The following is an 18,683-nucleotide window of genomic DNA, read 5'->3' on the forward strand; positions in this document are numbered from 1 at the left end:
TTCATCCACCTTGTTGAGAAGCTGCCTATCTGTTTTCTTGGTTTCATACCATGGAGCAGCCAGAAAAGCAACCTTCTCTATTCCACCATTTTAAAAATTCCCCCAGTAGTATCCTTAATGCAATTTATTCTGATAAGCTCCTTTTGGTACTGAGGATTGAACCCAGGGTGCTTTTACCACTGAGCTATATCCCCAGTCCTTTTTATTTGTTTGGTTGGTTGGTTTTTGAGACAGGGTCCTGCTCAGTTGCTGAGGTCTCAGTAAATGGCTGTCATCAAACTTGAGATCCTCCTGCCTCAGCCTCCTAAATCACTGGGATTATAGGCATGCACCATGCCCTTTATTGATAGGGAACCTTAAGAGCTGGTGGAAGGTAGCATTTGGCCCAGGAGATGGTTTGAAGAGAAAAAAAATAGATAATGAAAATGTACAGAAGGTAAAAATAGGGTTCTCAGATTTTCTACACAGTTCTTTGGGGGAGGGGGGCTGTTGAGGATTAAATTCAGGGACACTCGACCATTGAGCCACATACTCTATTTTGTATTTTATTTAGAGACAAGGACTCACTGAGTTGCTTAGTGCCTTGCTTTTTGCTGAGGCTGGCTTTGAACTCATGATCCTCCTGCCTCAGTCTCCCAAGCCACTGGGATTATAGGCATGCCCAGTTTCTGCACAGTTTTTAACTTATCTTATCTGCAGTTTAGTACTGATAATATTAACATGACAGTATTATACTAAGTACATGATAAAATACATTTAGAAATCCTTAATGGTACTGATTAGGTCAGTTTATATAACTGTTCAACTAAATTATTAGAATTTCCCTAGTGGTGAACTTACCTGGAAAACTATCAAATATATCTATATTTAAATAAGCCAATTATTGACTCTAATTGAGGATTCTCTATGTACAGTTTAATTATGTGCCCATAAACACTTTTTAAACTTACTATTTGATATGTACAAAAACATCATGTAATCCTCTGCTAGAATTTGGTTTGGAATGTCAATCTCAAGCTTAACCTTAATTTGATGCAATGTAAACATACCAGGAGACTTAAGATATTTTATACCATATTATTTGTTGGAGAGAAATGGCATTAAATACTAATACTTAAGTTCAGCAATGGATAAGACAGTGTAAATTCCAACTGGAATTTTTTTGTTGGTTTGTTAATCATGAAAGGGTGAAATGAGACCTTAATGTAATTATAAGTGTTGACAAAAAAAAAAGAATGTAATTTAAAATTAAATAAATTAAATGAAAAACAAAAGGGCAAAAAATTTAAACATTTTTCCAAACAAGTCAAATGCCCTACAAAAAATGCCCTACAAGAATATGAAAAGATGGTGGGCTGGGGATATAGCTCAGTCGGTAGAGTACTTGTCTTGCATGCACAAAGCCCTGGGTTCAATTCTCAGCACCAAAAAAAAAAAAATGTTCCTCATCACTAATCATTAGGAAGATTCATATCAAAACCACAAAGAGATTAGCTGAGGCCCACAAATATACTTCTTTTGTATCTAATTAGGTGCCCAAGCAATTATGCACCCACTAGTTGAGAGATATACTTACCAGGGGGTTATTGTTTGAATATAAGTGGTCCCCCAAAAATTCCTTTCTCAATGCAGGAGAGGAAGTGATTAGATTATGTGAACCGTAACCTAATCAGTAGATTAGTCAACTTGATTGCTTAATAATTTGGATGGATTACTAGATGGTAACTATAGGCAGGTGGGGCAAGGCTGGAGGAAGTGGATCAATGAGGGCATTACTTGAGGGTTAGATATTTTGTCCCTGACTCCTCCCACTCTGTCTGCTTCCTGGCTACCATGAGGTAAGCAGCTCTCCTCTGCCATGCCCTTCTGCCCTTCTGGGCCCAGAGCTATAGAGTCAGCCAACTGTGGACTGAACCTCTGAAACTGTGAACTCAAAATTATCTTTTCTTCCTCTAAATTATTCTCATCAAGTGTATTTTGTTCAGAGCAATAAAAAAGTGACAAACATATACAATTATTTGTGTTGATTCCCAAAGTTGTTTATGTCAGCTATATTTGTTATATAATTTTTTAAAATACCAAGTAATTAATGAAATATAAGTGTGAAAAGATAGTTATTGTTTCTATGAAAATCAGTTTAATGCTTTGCAATCAGTGATGCCAAGTTGTTAACACACACACACACACACACACACACACACACACCCCCCAAGAAACCATTCGGAGGACTATATGGAGAAAGCAGAGACAAGTGTGGATGAGGATATGGAGAAATTAGAAATTGGTTTTTTTTTTTTTAAAGAGAGAGAGAGGAGAGAGAGAGAGAGAGAATTTTTAATATTTATTTTTTAGTTCTCGGCAGACACAACATCTTTGTTGGTATGTGGTGCTGAGGATCGAACCTGGGCCGCACGCATGCCAGGCAAGCACGCTACCGCTTGAGCCACATCTCCAGCCCTAGAAATCTTGTGTACTGTTGAGGGGAGCACACAATGATGCAGCAGCTATAGAAAACAACACGGCAGTTCCTCAAAAAAAAATCATAATAGGATTACCATATGATCCAGCAGCAATTCCACTTCTGGGTATCTATCCAAAGGAATTGAAAGTGGGATTTTTTTTTTTTTTTGGTACTGAGGATTGAACCTGGGGCCTTGCCCATTCTTGCAAGTGCTCTATCACTGAGATACATCCCTAGCCCTTCTGTATTTTATTTTGAGACAGAATCTTGCTAAATTGTCCAGGCTGGCTTGGAACTTGTGATACTCCTGCTTCAGCCTTGCCAAGTAGCTGGGATTACAGACATGCACCACCATGCTCAACCAAAAGCAGGAACTTGAAGCAATATTGGTATATCCATGTTCATAGTAGCACTATTCAAATAGGAAAAAAAGTGGAAGTAACACAAATAACAATTGACAAATGAATAGCTAAATAATAAGTGGTGTATGCATTCAGAGGAATATTATGCATCCTTAAAAGGGAAAATCATGCTACAACATGGATGAACCTTGAAGACATTACAGTAAGTGAAGCAAGCAGTCAATTTGGATGATTCTACTCTTATGAGTGATCTAGATTAGTCAGTTAGATTAGTCAAATTTAGGGACAAAATAAAATGGTGAAGCTGGGTGCGGTGGTGGAACATGCCTGTGATCCCAGAGGCTCAGAAGGCTGAGGCAGGAAGACCACGATTTCAAAGCCAGCCTCAGCCAAAGGGAGGCACTAAGCAACTCAATTAGATCCTGTCTCTAAATAAAATACAAAATAGGACTGGGGATGTGGCAGAGTGTTCGAGTGCCCTTGAGTTCAATCCTTAGTATGCCCCACCAAAAAAAAAAAAAAAATAGAATAATGGTTGCAAGGGGCTGGAAGGATGAGGAATTGGTGTTTAATGGGTACAAAGTTTCAGTTTTGCAAAACCCAAAAAGTTCTGGAGATGACTGGTGGTAATGATATCACAGGGTGATTAAACTTAAGTCGCTGAACTGTACATTTTAAAACAGTTGAAATGGTAAACTTTTATGTTTTACCATAATTTTTTAAATAAGTCTTAGAAAACAGTACCCCCAAAAAAAGAGCCAAGGATGATGCAAAACTCCAAGGGGCCACAAGGAGCACTATTTACATAGTCTCCCTAGCATTGATCCACTTGGGTGTCTCCCCAACTGCGGCACACAAGGCTAGGCTCTGCAAAGGGTTATTCACTTGTAACCAGACTACCCCCGCTGATTCCCCAAAGCTGAATTTGTGAGTTGCCTACAGTATCTGCCATCATAAGCTCCAACGATGACCTCCTGGAAATATGTCAAATAAAAAGACAGCTGGGAACGCAGATAGAGCAGACCTGATCATTCTTTTAATGGAAGGGGTATGTGTTGTTGCACCTTACAAGCCTGTGAACCCAGAGAGATTTCAAGTTGAATATTCAATTGGTTTTCTTTGAGAGCATAGTCTCCCTGAATAAAACCACGGGTATGACAACTATGCCAACGCCAATAAACCTGGATGATGCGGACAGCATTTAGCAATCGACAGTATCGTGTGCGGATGCGCCACATTCGGACCCACGCCTGCAGCGTGACGACTGCCCACTCTTTCCGCGCATAGAAATCCAGCGCATTACGCCGCCTATTTTCCATGAGCTTCACCCGTATCTGTCTCCACCATAACTGGATGGTCCACGCCCTGAGGGAAGCATGCAGCAGTGTGCGTCGCACCAACGTGCCTCGCCACCAGGCCTGGATGAACACAGCAGCAGTATCCTCTGTGCTTATGATGACCTTCTCATCCACGGCGTCGTCGTTGGAGCCTGGCAAGAGAACGCAGAGAAGGTTTAGGACACTTAGGAAACTCAGGGTGTGCCAGGAGCACGCATGTGTATCAACAATGGCCACTTCCTTAAGATTTCAGGAGCACTGGGCATGGCCACAGCTAGACCCAAGAGACCAGGTAGGTGTCCTGTTTCTGCTAGTTTCTGGCTGATGGACATGGAAGCATCCCATTGACCTCTGAGTCTAAATGTCACTGTTTGTAAAATTGGGGTTTGTCTGCTCTAGCTATTTCACCCAGTTTTTCCTCATTTAGTTGGCCAGTCTAGAGCAAGAATATCATGATTTAGAAGTAAAGGAGCTTCAAGTTTCACCTGGACAGGACAACTTATCTGGAATCCATGACCATCTCTTCAGATCCTTCCCACCCCTCTTGGCTTGCCCTGCACCCTGCCTCTGACAACCACGATGGTCTCCAACAATGATATTTTGATAGAGGGAATAGGATAGACTCCCTCACTGTAGCTAGACCCCCAGTTCTGGCCTATCCGCAGGTTAGCCATTGAGCTGTTTAACCACAAACTGTTGTGTCCCCTCTGCCTCACCAAAGTAGTCAAAGATTCTTCCACCTCACCATGTTATTGACAGGTTCAACATGTGTTAACATATACATGGGTGCAAACAAACATTCATCCACACTAACACACACATTTTTAAAACCTGGCTTCCCACACCTTGGCCCTTGCATTCCTAAACATAGCCCCATGACAGCTCCCAACCCTATGTGGCCTGGGTCTACACTCCTTGCCACACTCCCTGCTCCTTATCTCAGCCAGACCCAACTCTCTCTCTGCTTAAGGGTGAAATGGAGAAAAGAATAAGAGGAGGAGGAGGAGACAATCTCTGTTCATCCCAGTTCTGTGTACAGCAGCCATTTTCCCCAGTTTGCGTGGGATGGCCTGGGTTTATGCCTGGTGTCTTGGCATAATGACAGCAAGTGTCCCTCTCAGTGAAACATATCTTTGGACAATAAATAACATTCTCAGGTCTTTGAGTCATGCCACTGGACTTCGAAGGTCAGAGATGTCCACAGCAAAACCTAGACCTAGCTACCTTAGGAATTGAGGACCTAGGGAGGTAGTGAACATGGTATAGAGGCAGCAGGGTAGTGAGTGAGGAGATGTGTGGAGTTGATTCCCTCTTCTCTCCTCTGCTTCCTCAAGTTCTGTTCTATCAATGTGATTTCATCATCCTCTTTGATGATAATTTAAAATGGGTTGTTGTCTTTCTACACTGGAGTTCAGGGGGAAAACACAGGATAAGGTAAAAGGTGCTCTCCTATCACCAGATGTCAAATCAACCACAACCCCAACTTCCACACCTTTCCCAGGACTCCAGACACGAAGAGGGAATACCCTCTCAAAGAAACTACAGGAAACTTACCCTGCCCTCTCAGAAAGTTTGGATGGATCCATCTGTTAAAAATCAACGAATGGTTAGCAATGATGGTGGAATGTGATGGACATCATTATCCAAAGTACATGTATGAAGACATGGATTAGTGTGAACATACTTTATATACAAAGATATGAAAAATTGTGTTTCTATATGTGTAATAAGAATTGTGATCCATTCTGTTGACATGAATTTAAAAAAATAAAAGCAATTTAAAAAATAAAAGTATTATATGATAAACCCAGACTAATTCCCTCTTAAGATTGGGAGCCATCTCACCACAAAGGCATGAAAAGCTAATTTTGGCTTTACTATAAATTACTGCAATTTTTAAACTTGCTTGGAATGCCTGCCTGTGCCTTGAACTCACCCATGATTGGCTTTCCTAGATAACAACCCTCTCTGAAATTTAATGATGCCTTATAAACCTTGGCCTTCCCTGGCCAGATAATAACCCTCTCTGAGGCTCTAATGACCTTCATAAAGACAACCTTCATAAATTCTGATGTTGGGGCCAGCAAAAATATAAACTAGCCTTTGTGTTATGCTCATCAGATTTTTGTTATCTGTAAGTTCTCAAACCCCCCTTTGTGTAACTTTCTGGGCTATAAAGCTGCGCTCCTGGAGAGCTGTGGGGCTGCTTTTGTTCCCATGGTTTTTGTTGAGAGAGGTAGCCCTGCCGGTTGAAATTATAAGCTTGCTTTAATTTGATTTCCAATTGGAGTCCAGTGGTCTTTTCTTTGCATGGTTGGTCTAACATTATAAAAAAAAAAATCAATGAATGTGCTGGGTACGATGTTGCATACCTATAATCCCAGTGGCTCAGGAGGCTGAGGCAAGAGGATCATGAGTTCAATTCCAGCCTCAGCAAAAAGCAAGGCATTAAGCAACTCAGTGAGATCCTGTCTCTAAATAAAATACAAAATGGGGCGCTATGGTTCAGTGGTTGAGTGCCCCTGAGTTCAATCCTCAATACTCCCCCGGCCCCCACCAAAAAAAACAATTAATGTCCCTAACCAGGGGATGGATGGTCAAACCCCCACAGGTCTGTACTCTACTAAATTACCCATAGTTGTGGGCTAGATGGTTCCATCACCCTCCGGTCTGCCCTCCAGCCAAAGCTCCAGTGAAAGAGTGGGGGTGGGGGGAGTAGAGAAAAGGCTGTGTTTATGGTGATGTCATAAGGGCACCTATGACGCAGGCACCAGCATGGCTTCCAAAAGTTGAGCCCTTCTAAGGGAAGCCCAGAAGAACTGTCCTTTTCTGCCAAATATCTACAAAAATAACACCCCAAGCCAGATGGAGCGGTACTTGCCTATAATCCCATCAACTTGGGAGTCTGAGGCAGTGGGATGGCAAGTTTGAGGCCAGCTCAGGCAACATAGTAATACCCTGCCTTAAAATAAAATTTGAAAAAGGCTGGCGATGTCACAAGGTCATGGGTTCAATTCCCAGTACCTCAAAAATTAAAAATAAAAACACTCCAAATAGTGATTGACACAAAAGCATATAATGATACTCATTATCACCTGGCTGATGTTCATTAAATGGGTTTCAGTTGATTGAAACAGTGGTATACTAAAAAACAATTAGAATGAGTTTGTTCTCTAGATAGCAATATAGAAGGGTGCACAAGATCTAGTAAGTGAAGTAAATCAAGATGAAGAAAAAGATGATTACCAAGAAGAGCGAAGCAGGTGGCATCACTATGCCAGACCTTAAACTATACTCAGAGCTATAATAACAAAAACAGCATGGTATTGGCACCAAATAGACATGTAGACCAATGGTACAGAATATAGGACACAGAGAAAAACCCACATAAGTACAGTTATCTTATATTAGACAAAGGCACCAAAATATATATTGGAGAAAAGATAGTCTCTTCAACAAATGGTGCTGGGAAAACTAGAAATCCATATGCAACAAAATAAAAGTAAACCCCTATCTCTCTCACAAAACTCAACACAAAGTGAATCAGGACCTAGGAATTAAAACAGAGACACTGTGCCTATTAAAAGAAAAAGTAGACCCAAATCTCTATCATGTCAGATTAGGCCCCAACTTCCTTAATAAAACTCCTACAGCACAAGAATTAAAATCAAGAATCAATAAGTGGGATGGATTCAAACTAAAAAGTTTCTTCTCAGCAAAAGAAACAATATGTGAGGTGAATAGAGAGCCTACATTTTGGAAGCAAATTTTTGCCACACAAACATCAGATAGAGCACTAATCTCTAGGGTATATAAAGAACTCAAAAATCTTAACACTGAAAAAAACAAATAACCCAATCAATAAATTGGCCAAGGACCTGAACAGACACTTCTCAGAAGAGGATATACAATCAATCAATAAATATATGAAAAATATTCAACATCTCTAGCAATTAGAGAAATGCAAATCAAAACTACTCTAAGATTTCATCCTACTCCAGTCAGAATGGCAGCTATTATGAAGACAAACAACAATAAGTGTTGGTGAGGATGTGGGGAAAAGGCACACTCTTATGTTGCTTTTGGGACTGCAAATTGGTGCAACCAAATGAAAAGCAGTATGGAGATTCCTTGGAAAACTGGGAGTGGAACCACCATTTGACCCAGCTATCCCTCTCCTTGGTTTATACCCAAAGGACTTAAAAACCGGCACATTACAGGGACATAGCCCCATCGATGCACAATTCACAATAGCTAAACTGTGGATCCAACTGAGATGCCCTTCAGTAGATGAATGGATAAAGAAAATGTGGCATATATACACAATAGAATATTATTCAGCCTTAAAAGAGAATAAAATCATGGCATTTGCAGGTAAATGGATGGAGTTGGAGAATATAATGCTAAGTCAAGTAAGCTAATCCCAAAAAACCAAATGCCGAAAGTCTTCTCTGATATAAGTATGCTGATTCATAATGGGGATGTCGGGCGGGAAGCATGGGAGGAATAGACAAACTTTAAATAGGGCAAAAGGGAGGCTGGGGAGGTGAAGGAGCATGGGGTAGGAAAGACAGTGGAATGAGATAGATGGACATCATTACCCTAACAACATGTATGAAAACACGAATGGTATGATTCTACTTTGTGTGCAGAGACATGAAAAATTGTGCTTTATTTGTGTAATATGAATTGAATTGCATTCTGCTCTCATATATAACAAATTAGAATTTAAAATTTTTTAATTAAAAAAAAAGAAAAAGATGACCCAAATATAAGCACTTATTTGTATATAAATGGGTTCAAGTGCTTTTCTGTCTTTCACTGTCTTGGACGGCATCAGGGTCACAGTTGGATGGATGACCGGTAGCTCAACAGACCCACCTCTACCCAACCTGCAAAGACCCACCTGGACATTATTTCCCCTCAAAGTCACAGTCCAAGGGGTCACTGAGACATGCATTTGGAATGTACAGGGTGCCTAAGGGAAAAGCCTGTGTGGATCTATAAGGAGAAAGCAGGGAAGGAAAGGAGGCCATTTGAGGCTGGGGAGCATGTTGGTGTGAAGTTACTGGGGTGAGTGGGTGAGGAAGACAGAGGATGGGGGAAATAGTGGGGACAAAATGTGTGGTACAGGGAAGTTTCTGGAAGCATACATTTGAAGATGAAAGTGTTGGCTAGACCCTGTGAGACCTGCATAAGTTTAGAGCCTTCATCTGTCTGGCTTCAGAGGCAAGGCCCTCATCACCAGAATCCACTGTCCATGGGAATAACAATGGAGTGACATTAGTCCCACTTTACAGCTGAGGAAAAAAGAGAGAAAGAGACTAGGGTTCCACAGTCCCCCCAAAAAACTTTCACTGCCCCCCACCCCTATACTTTTCACTACCTCCCAGTAGTGCCAAGTTGGGGAGTACACCTTTGTGTTAGGCCTTCAGGGGACATTCCAGATCCAAACTGTAGTGGTCACATTCTTAGGTACTGGGAATTAGGACTTCAACATATCTTTCTGTGGGGACATAAGTCAACCCTCAGTAATCACAAGCCAGTCACTGCCTGCAGTATTCGCCTGAGGAGAAGACAGAACTGGTCAACTCTTTTCCCTGTGGCCAAAGGCAATTCTCAGGAAGAGAGAGCAGTGACCCAAGAGCAGCCAGTATTCACAACACTTGTGGGATGCATCACCCACTATTCAGCAAGGATCCACTACATCCACACATCTTCTGTGACCCATCCCTTTATGCCACTCAGATCTACCTGCTTCCTGTACTAAGTTTTCACCACTTTAAAATAGCTTCTTCAAGATTCCAGAGAACATCTCAGAGAGACACACTGAAGTCTCCACTACTATAGTTGACCTTGAGGCCATTACTCACACTCCTTTCTCCCCCCACCGGAGTCATCTACCACCCTTTCTAGATTTCCTTCATCTTTGACTAGCATCTCTGCCAGAGAGAGAGCATTAAAGCTATGACTATGACCTGTTCACATCAGCCTCCTTTTGCCAAGAAATGTGCTAGTACTAAAAGGAGTCACCATATTAGCAGGAATAATAACCCTGATCATTAGGATGGGGTGGGCTATACTCTGGGGGCAGATAATACCCTTTGAGTGAGTCACTGGAAGATCTCTTGGTGCCTTACCCTCAATTGTAATGGTAGATGAACCTATATGGTTAGTCATGGCCTAAGAAGCGCAACCAGAGAATGAGATTCCCCAGGGATAAGGGTCTAGATCATCATACCCCACTGTATATCTGAAATAAATCCCCATTCATGGGGTGTGTGAGAGAGATGCTTTTGGATATGTTGCAAAGTTGGATCTGATGATAATTTGTTGTTCGTTTTGTTTTGTTTTGTTTGCTTCTACGTTCATGAGGCACATTGGTCCATAATTTTCTATTGTAACACTGGTCTTCGTATCAGATATGCCACCATGCTCAGCTTAAATCCAATTTTTTTTTTAATGGCTGTAGTATAACTCAGGTTATTTGTTTCATCTTGGTCAAGTGTTTGGTAGTTTTTGCTTTTCAAAGAATTGATGCATTTCATCAAATCAATGGCTGTATAGTTGTTCATCATACTCCCTTACTAAGCTTTGCAGGTACCATATGAAGCTATGAGGATGAAATGACCCAGCAGAATTGCTCCAACCAGAGTTCAATTCCCAGGTCTCTGTTCACCTGGATCAGTCACTGTAATTGGCATATGGAAGGGCTTTGACCTCAGACAAGGCAGGCTCTCTGCCACCCAAGTGACCCCTGAAGGAGCTGACAGTTACAAACCAAACTGTGAATTAATAAAGAAGTCTCTAAATTAATAAAAATGCCTTCTACTCTGCTTTTGTGCTTGAATGGCATTTGAGATAGCATATCACTCGATGCTTAAATATATTTTCTATCAGAGCACGAGGGTGTTGCTTCACTCTCTCCTTGGATCCCATGTTGCTGCTGAGAGCAGACATCAATCTGAAACTTATTCCCTAGTTGGTAATTTGTTGCTTTCTCCTCCTCTTTAACTTTTGGAGTGTTTTATATTCCTCAGTAATGACACTGTGCTGCAACCTCTGTGGCTGTCCATCTGTTTTCTTTTACCTATAAGCTCTGGGAGTCATTCACGCTGTAATGTTGCTGCCATCCATTTCTGTACTTTCTTTCTCAGGGACAGACACTCAACCATGACAGAAACTTCTGGATCACTGCTTATTTTCTCTAAGCTTTTCATTTCTTTGCCCTGTTGTGCTGCCATCCAGGATTATTCTTCATGTCAAACATTGCACTCACTGATCTCCACTTTAGATGTCCTTTTTGCTACTCATCCCATCTGTTAATTTTGACAAGCATTTTTCCTAAGGTCCATAAATAATTGTTTGCTTTTTTCATACTTGAGATATTTTCCTCTGTCCACTGAGCATATTAAATTCACTTTTTAAACCTTTCTTAAGACTTTCCCTTGGCCATTGTGTTTCCGCTTATGGGGTTGAGGGATGGTTTTTTTCATGCTGTTGCTTTCCACAGTTTGATGGTTCTTGTTTGGGTGTCCCCACAGCTGGTTGATAATTGCCATGTTCCTGACTCTGAGGATTACAAGGGAGGTTTGAGGCAGGCTCATGGTGATATATCAGTCTCCTGGTTAAGGTTACCACATGACACAAGGCCCTGCCACTCCTCCTCAGCACATTCTCAAGAGAGGGCCACCTGGACACAAGCCCTCTCTTGCCAGCTGCCTGGTTCCCTGGAGAGTTGGTTAGTACATTGCAATCAGCCCCTGCAGCAACCAAAGCCAGCTGCTTGGACAGCCTATGTAGTCACTCTTTCCTTTTTGCCCAAGACCTTTTTTAGAACTTATTTTTAGTCTTTTTTCACATATGCCTTCTTTTAGAGATTTCACATAATTTCTATCTACTGATTATCCCCCTTCCTATTTAGGTACAATTAGAGATTTTGGAATTAATATATTATTTTTCTGTTGTTCCTATGAATTCATAGAAGGAAAGGAAGTCCTGAACCTGTGCTTATACATTTGGATCCATTTTCTCTCGGATGTTTTCTGAGTTTTCTATGTGGTTATGTTTCAGGTTTGGGATGAAAACCTAAACAAATGTTAGCCAGTGACTGAGAATTTTCTTCTGCAGATGGTTTGTCTCTGATTTTTTTTTTTTAGTTGTTAATGGACCTTTATTTCATTTAGTTATATGTGGTGCTGAGAATCAAACCCAGTGCCTCACACATGCTAGGCAAGCGCTCTACCACTGAGCCACAACCCCAGCCCTGACTTTGCTTTTTAATTAGAATTTTAGTTTTCTCTTGTCCTTTCTTCCTTCCTTCCTTCCTTCCTTCCTTCCTTCCTTCCTTCCTTCCTTTTCTTTCTTTCTTTCATCTTTCTACATTTCAATGTAAATGTACCTGGAGAGGAGAGAACAGCCGTGGCACAAAGCCAGTGAGGATGCCAAGAAGAGTGCCCAAGGCATTGGTGTTGAGAGGGAGAGAACCTGGCAGAAAGAGGAGTCCACACAGGGGTCCAAGGTCATATCAATAACGTGAATCATATCCCATGGGATGAGGAAGGCAGCCTTGTCTCATAGTTAAGTCGGAACTTGGGCACTATACAGAGAATTGATACATAGAGGGTGTCCTGACATTTCCTGACAGCTCTAGATGGGCGAGAGGGGCATTTCCACAGAGTAGCAGAACAATGAGGGGACAGAACCACATGAAGAGAACAATCGTCCACTGAGGTATCAGAGCCCACGCAAGGTAGAGAAGGTGTTTGTACAGGAAAGAGATCAGCAGAAACCATGGAAAATTAGCTAACTGTAAGGAAGATCAAATAAGAAAATTAAGAGAGGTGCAGTGGCACATGCCTGTAATCCCAGCAATTTGGGAGGTCGAGGTAGGAGGATTGCAAGTATGAGGCCAGCCTGGGCAACTCAGCAAGACCCTAACTCAAAATAAAAAAAATAGAAAGGGCTGAGGATGGATGTAACTCTGTAGTAAAGCACCCGAGCTCAATTCCCAGTATCAAAAAAAAAAAAGCAAGGAGGGAAGAATATGGAAAGGAGAAAACTAGAATGAACTCAGTGAGTTTAGATTGGGATTGAAGGTCTCAAAGGAACTCACAGATTCCAACATAGAAAGATATAGAAATAAACAGTGATGTGAATATTGTTTGTGCATGTATGCAAACATATACTCCCCAGCCTTGCCCACTGAGAGGGTCTGGGAGCAGGGCTAGATCACCTGTAAGAGTTTTGTGGATCATTCCAGCCGACTCCAGAATTTGCTTTTTCCATGTCCACCAGCATTTAAAATCTATGTCTGTTTTGTGGATGATGCTGATTTTTTTTTAGCTTTATTGAGTTTTAATTGACATGTTAAAAATATATAAATACAGGGGCTGGGTTGTGGATTGGGGCTAAGTTGTGGCTCAGTGGTAGAGTGCTCGCCTAGCATGTGCAGGGCCCTGAGTTTGATCCTCAGCACCACATAAAAATATTGTGTCCAACTACAACTAAAAAATAAATTAAAAATATATATATATATATATACACACACAATCATATTTAAGGTGTTCAACTTCATGTTTTAAAGAACAGCAGAACAATGAGGTATTTGACATTTACCCTAAAAGGTGGGGGTCATTAGCTCTGTTTCACAACTCATGAAACTGAGACTTAGAGAAAGGAATCAATTTTGTCCGTAGCCACATGGCAGTGACAGACAGAGCTAGGGACCTGACCTAGATCAGAGAGTGACAGAAATCCTTCAGAGAGAGAGTGAGAGACCCAGGCACTGAGGCAAAAGAACAGAAAACAAAGAGTTAATACCTAAGTACAAGACAGAGAGTTGGAGCCTGAGAACCCTGGGCATTGTCTCAGAACCTCTGTGAGCTACAAGATCGATCAGGTCACCAGGGAAGAGTCAATAGAGCAGGGCTGGATATAGAGCTCTGAAGGAAAGGACTCTTCTTTGAAGCAAACAACTCAGACCTCAGACTCCTCCTTCTCTGCAGGGACCTGTGAGATAGCAGTATCCAGGCAAGAAGAGGGGCAGACTGGCTTTAACCTCTTAATTGGCCTTTTATTACCAACTAGCCCCATTTCCACTCCCAAGTAGCAGCATGTCACAGGAAGGGACTTTCAGTTCTACCTGGATCATCCTGTACAGAGACAAGACAAAGCTAAGGCTTCCTCAGCTCCAGGGTCTGTGATAGCTTGAGGTGTGACACTCACCTTAGGGTAGGGCTGGCAGTAGAATGCCATCTCCCCCGTCCCCATGCTGTGAGAGACCTCTCACACTGGCCACGGATGGAGGAAAATGAATCCTAGCTTCCATCTGGGCTGAAGAGTAAGGGACACATGATGTTTAAGGTGGGAATGAGAATTTGAGGGGCTGGGGGTATAGCTCAGTTGTTGAAGTGCTTATCTTACACGCACAGGCTCTAGGTTCAATCCCTAGCACCACCAAGAGAGAGAGAGAGAGAGAGAGAGAGAGAGAGAGAATGAATTTGATTGGACTCTCTAACAGCTTCCTGTTTGGGTCTCAAATTCTTACAAGCTATCCTCAGGGATACAACCCCAGTTGTGCAGGGAGACAAGATTATGGGCTTGTGGTGGGTGGGCTCTTCTTAATCATGGTGATAAGGAACAAGCCCTGAGCAACTAGGCCCAGCTGGGTGAAATTCCTGGCAAATGTACCGCCATTGCCATGACCCCCACCCTGAATTTCTACTTTACACAGTTTCAGAGAGAGTGTGCCATTTCCTAGACCAAGCATGAGTGATGCCCCCCTGGGGTTTGTCAGCCTTATCAATCTGTAACCCCTACTTTCCTACCTTTGGAGACATTGCTAATCAATTATAGTCTGCTCAGTCTAGACAAGGAGCTCAAACCCTTCTCTACACAGAGCTTCAGATAACCCCTCAATTCTTTAGCATTAACATACTTGATGTCAAGTATCTCTCATCATCTACCATGTCCTTCCGCAGTTTGTCAAACAAAGGAAGTATTTGGAAGATCACTTCACTGCTTTATTGGGAGGGGAATACACTCTGTCACAACACAGGGCCCTGAGCCCAGCAGGATCTCCAACTCGAGATGCAGCTGGCTGGCTGTGACTCGGTATTGGCCTTTGATGAGACCCCGGGAAGCACAGGTGTGGCACCTCCAGTAGGCCTGGATGATACGAACAGCATTGAGCACCTGGCAGTAGCGCTGACGGATGCGCCACATGCGGGCCCAGGACTGCAGTCTGACTGCTGCCCACTCCTCCCGTGAAAATTTATCAAGTGTCACCCGGCGCCTCTTCTCTGCAAATTTTGCTTGCATCAGCCTCCACCAGCACTGAATGACCCAGGCCCTGAGGGCAGCGTGTAGCAGTGTCCTACGCACCAGTGTGCCCCGCCACCAAGACTGGATCTTTATAACTGCCTTATCTTCTTTGGAGATCTCATCCTGGATCACTGGAGCCTTGCAAGAAAAAAAGAGGAGACATTCAGAGAATGTTCCCCACCCATTTCAGTCTAAGGTGTTCCAGGAAAGATTCTGAGTCCCTAGAAACCCTTCTAAAATTGGCTGGAACAAGAAGAGCAGGTCAGTGACCTGCCTCTGTCACCTTCTGCTTAATGGTTACAATCATATCACCTTGCCCTTTGAGTCCTAGTCTCAGTCTGTAAAATGGGAATACACCTTCCCTGGCAATCAGTTTTCCCATAGATCAGGTTAGCCAAGCTACAGCAAAACTCTATGAGTCCAAAGACTATCATGATCTGCCCGAGCCTACCCACTACCTAACCAAGACCCATATCCCTTTAGACCCTCCCACCAACTGCTGGGGTGGGGAGTGGCATCCTTAAATCATCCTGCCCTCATTCTTGACTCTACCTCATTTTACAAACTACTCCCTCCCTGTCAAGTCCGGGTATTAAAAGTTTTACCCAGCCAGGTGTGGTGGTGCACACCTGTAATCCCAGCTGCTCAGTAGGTTGAGGCAGGAGGATCACGAGTTCAAAGCCAGCCTCCGAACTTAGCAAGTCCCTAAGCAACTCAGCGAGACCCTGTCTCTAAATAAAATATAAAATGGGCTAAAATACAAAATATAAAATGAAAAAAAAAGTTTTATCCAACCCAGAAATATCAACCTCTCATCTCTTCCCCCATCTTCACTTCTCTTGACTTTCATAGTTTGAATTAGTTCAACACACACACACACTTACACACACACACACACACACACACAATTCTAACAAAGCCAAGCTTCTCACATCTTGGTCACTCCATTTCATAAACACAACAGTCCCAGCCCCAGCCCCAGCCCACTATGGTCTGAGAAGTCATACTTTTATTAAGTATGACTTACTTCAGTATTGTCCGTTTTCTGTGTCTCAGCCAGAATATCAGTCTGAAAAGGAAACAGGGGAAAAGGATAAACAAGAATGAGTTTATTCCTCTTGGCTTAGGACCATGCAAAAGACATTAGGCACAAGCATTAGGACCCAAGGATCAGTGACACTTAAGGCAAGGCTCCTCCTACCTCTACCTCTGATGGGTTCTCTGATAATAAGGGATTTTCATCTTTATCTTCAGGCTGCTCCTCCTCCTCCTGCAATCAGCAGTTAGGAGAAAAGTAAGAGTAAGGCTGTCATCCCTCTCTCTCCATTCAATAGCCCACACATCCCCAGAGTTTCCCAGAGTCTTCAGATGTCAGAGGGTCCCTGCCTCCTGAAATATCTATGGGGGCATCCTTAAAAAGCCTAGTGTATCTGGCTTTCTTGTATTCACCATTGGTCACACAGGGATTGGGTGTAGATGGTTCAAATCCCCCTCAGGTCTGAATTCCTCTAGCCATGGCATAAGCAGAGAGAGTTGAGGAGGGAGATCTATGATGTCATAAGGGCTGCTATGACTCGACACCAGATGAATCCAACAGTTGAGCCCTCGCCAAGGAAAAGACAAAAGTGCTGCCTTTTTTTTTTTTAACCATAAATGGCCAAAGCCTGGCTTTAAAGCCAAGGCAGCACAAATACTAGCCCATTGATATACAAGCATATAATGATAGTCAGTTATTGGTAATAACATTTAATTGAAAAACTTAAATATCCACCAATTGGAGGTTACTTTGGTGGTTTATAATCTGTTTATATCTTAGAATACTGTATATTAAAAATAGTGAGTTGATCTATTATTACTGATGAGGAATTATATCCAAGATGTATATATAAGTGAAAAATTAAAGATCACTATGATCCCATTTACATGATTTGAAAATGAATATAAAGGAGAAAGGTAAATACAGAGAGTGTTACCAATGATTACTGTGTTAGTTTTTCATTACTGTGACAAAGTACCTGGAAAAATTAACTTAGAGGAGGAAAGATTTATTTTGGCTCACAGTTTCAGATATTTCAGTTCATGGCTGGCTGGTTCCATTGTTTCTGGGCTGGTGGTGAAGCAGTACAACATGATAGAAGAGCATGGCAAATAAAAACTAACTTATGGCAGCTAGGAAATAGAAAGGGGCCAGGGACAGTATATAGACCCCAAGAACATGTCCCAGGAACCCAGTCCCTTTAGCTAGATCCCACTTCCTATAGTTTCTTCCCCCAGAAAGGAGGAAGAAATGCTACTTCATGAGAATATCAAGAATTTCACCACCAGTTAGGAGATAGAGGGCCACAGAGACTATAACTTGGTCGGTAACCATAACATGAAAACACTGGATGAACTAAAAAAGAAAAATAGCAATTTTCTTTAAGTTGTCAAAGAAAAATAGATACAAAAAGTGCACATAAATTCAATTTCAATCCTTTTCTAGTTCATGACTGTGGTTATTTACCAAAACTCTGGACACAGGGACAGAGAGCTGTGAGCCTTCCAGATGCAGAGTAATGTTGTGGGGTTGAGGAGAAATCAGTTGAACATTCAATGACTGCACATGAGCTGCTAGAGTAACCAGAATCTGCAACCATGATTTTCTCCTTGGGACTCCATCAGACCAGAGACCGGTCTGGCAGGCAAAACAAGATCTCCAGTCTAATAGTGCAGTGATTCCATACTTATGCTGGAACTAAAGGGTCTAATCCCACCCTCAAGACACCTGAAACCGAGATGAATGAAAACTAGGTAGTGACAACTCAGTCCCAATCTAATTGAACTCCTGTTTAATGGGAAAATGACCTAGCTCAGTCTCTAATACATTTATCCAGTGTTTGGCATATATTTTTAAAAAATGAGACACATGAAGAAGCTGGGAAAAGACTGTGACTTGTAACCAAAAGGGAAAAAATTAATAGAGGAAGACTCACAGATGACTCATATGTTCAAATTAGCAGACAAGGACTTTAGAATATCTAATATGATATAAATATGGATGGAATGGATAAATATTTTAGAGTAAAAGGTGGAAAAATGAAAGAAAAGATGTAAGATTCTGATGATGCTGTGGTTTGGATATGGTTTGTCCCTTAATACTTGTGCATTAGAAGTTGGCCCCTACAGAGGCAAAAGGAGATCTTTAAGAGGTGAGGACTA

General features: G+C 42.0%; 2 protein-coding genes across 2 annotated transcripts; both read right to left on the bottom strand.

Moving 5' to 3' along the window:
* Positions 1-3,837: 3,837 nt before the first annotated feature.
* LOC101958955 (IQ domain-containing protein F5) lies at positions 3,838-9,074 on the bottom strand. The gene is made up of 3 exons (XM_078041129.1): positions 9,067-9,074; positions 5,715-5,746; positions 3,838-4,312 (listed from the first exon to the last, which is right to left on the bottom strand). The coding sequence occupies exons 1-3, from the start codon at positions 9,072-9,074 to the stop codon at positions 3,852-3,854; spliced, it is 501 nt and encodes a 166-aa protein (XP_077897255.1). The 3' UTR covers positions 3,838-3,851.
* A 6,088-nt stretch (positions 9,075-15,162) lies between these two features.
* On the bottom strand, positions 15,163-17,628 carry LOC101959243 (IQ domain-containing protein F5). Its single transcript, XM_078041131.1, has 4 exons — positions 17,611-17,628; positions 16,687-16,755; positions 16,513-16,554; positions 15,163-15,623 (listed from the first exon to the last, which is right to left on the bottom strand). Exons 1-4 carry the CDS (start codon positions 17,626-17,628, stop codon positions 15,177-15,179), a joined length of 576 nt encoding a protein of 191 aa, XP_077897257.1. The 3' UTR covers positions 15,163-15,176.
* Positions 17,629-18,683: the final 1,055 nt, after the last annotated feature.

This window comes from Ictidomys tridecemlineatus, chromosome 3 (genome assembly GCF_052094955.1).
Source record: "Ictidomys tridecemlineatus isolate mIctTri1 chromosome 3, mIctTri1.hap1, whole genome shotgun sequence".
Classification (NCBI taxonomy): Eukaryota; Metazoa; Chordata; class Mammalia; order Rodentia; family Sciuridae; genus Ictidomys; species Ictidomys tridecemlineatus.

Bases quoted from the DNA above. Each gene is read 5' to 3' on its own strand.
- LOC101958955 (XM_078041129.1), bottom strand. The intron at 4,313-5,714 runs GTAAGTTTCCTG...TTCTCTTGCCAG, and splicing joins AAACTTTCTGAGAGGGCAGG to GCTCCAACGACGACGCCGTG.
- LOC101959243 (XM_078041131.1), bottom strand. The intron at 16,555-16,686 runs GTAGGAGGAGCC...TTTCCTTTTCAG, and splicing joins AGAACCCATCAGAGGTAGAG to ACTGATATTCTGGCTGAGAC. The intron at 15,624-16,512 runs GTAAGTCATACT...TTTTCTTGCAAG, and splicing joins AGAAAACGGACAATACTGAA to GCTCCAGTGATCCAGGATGA.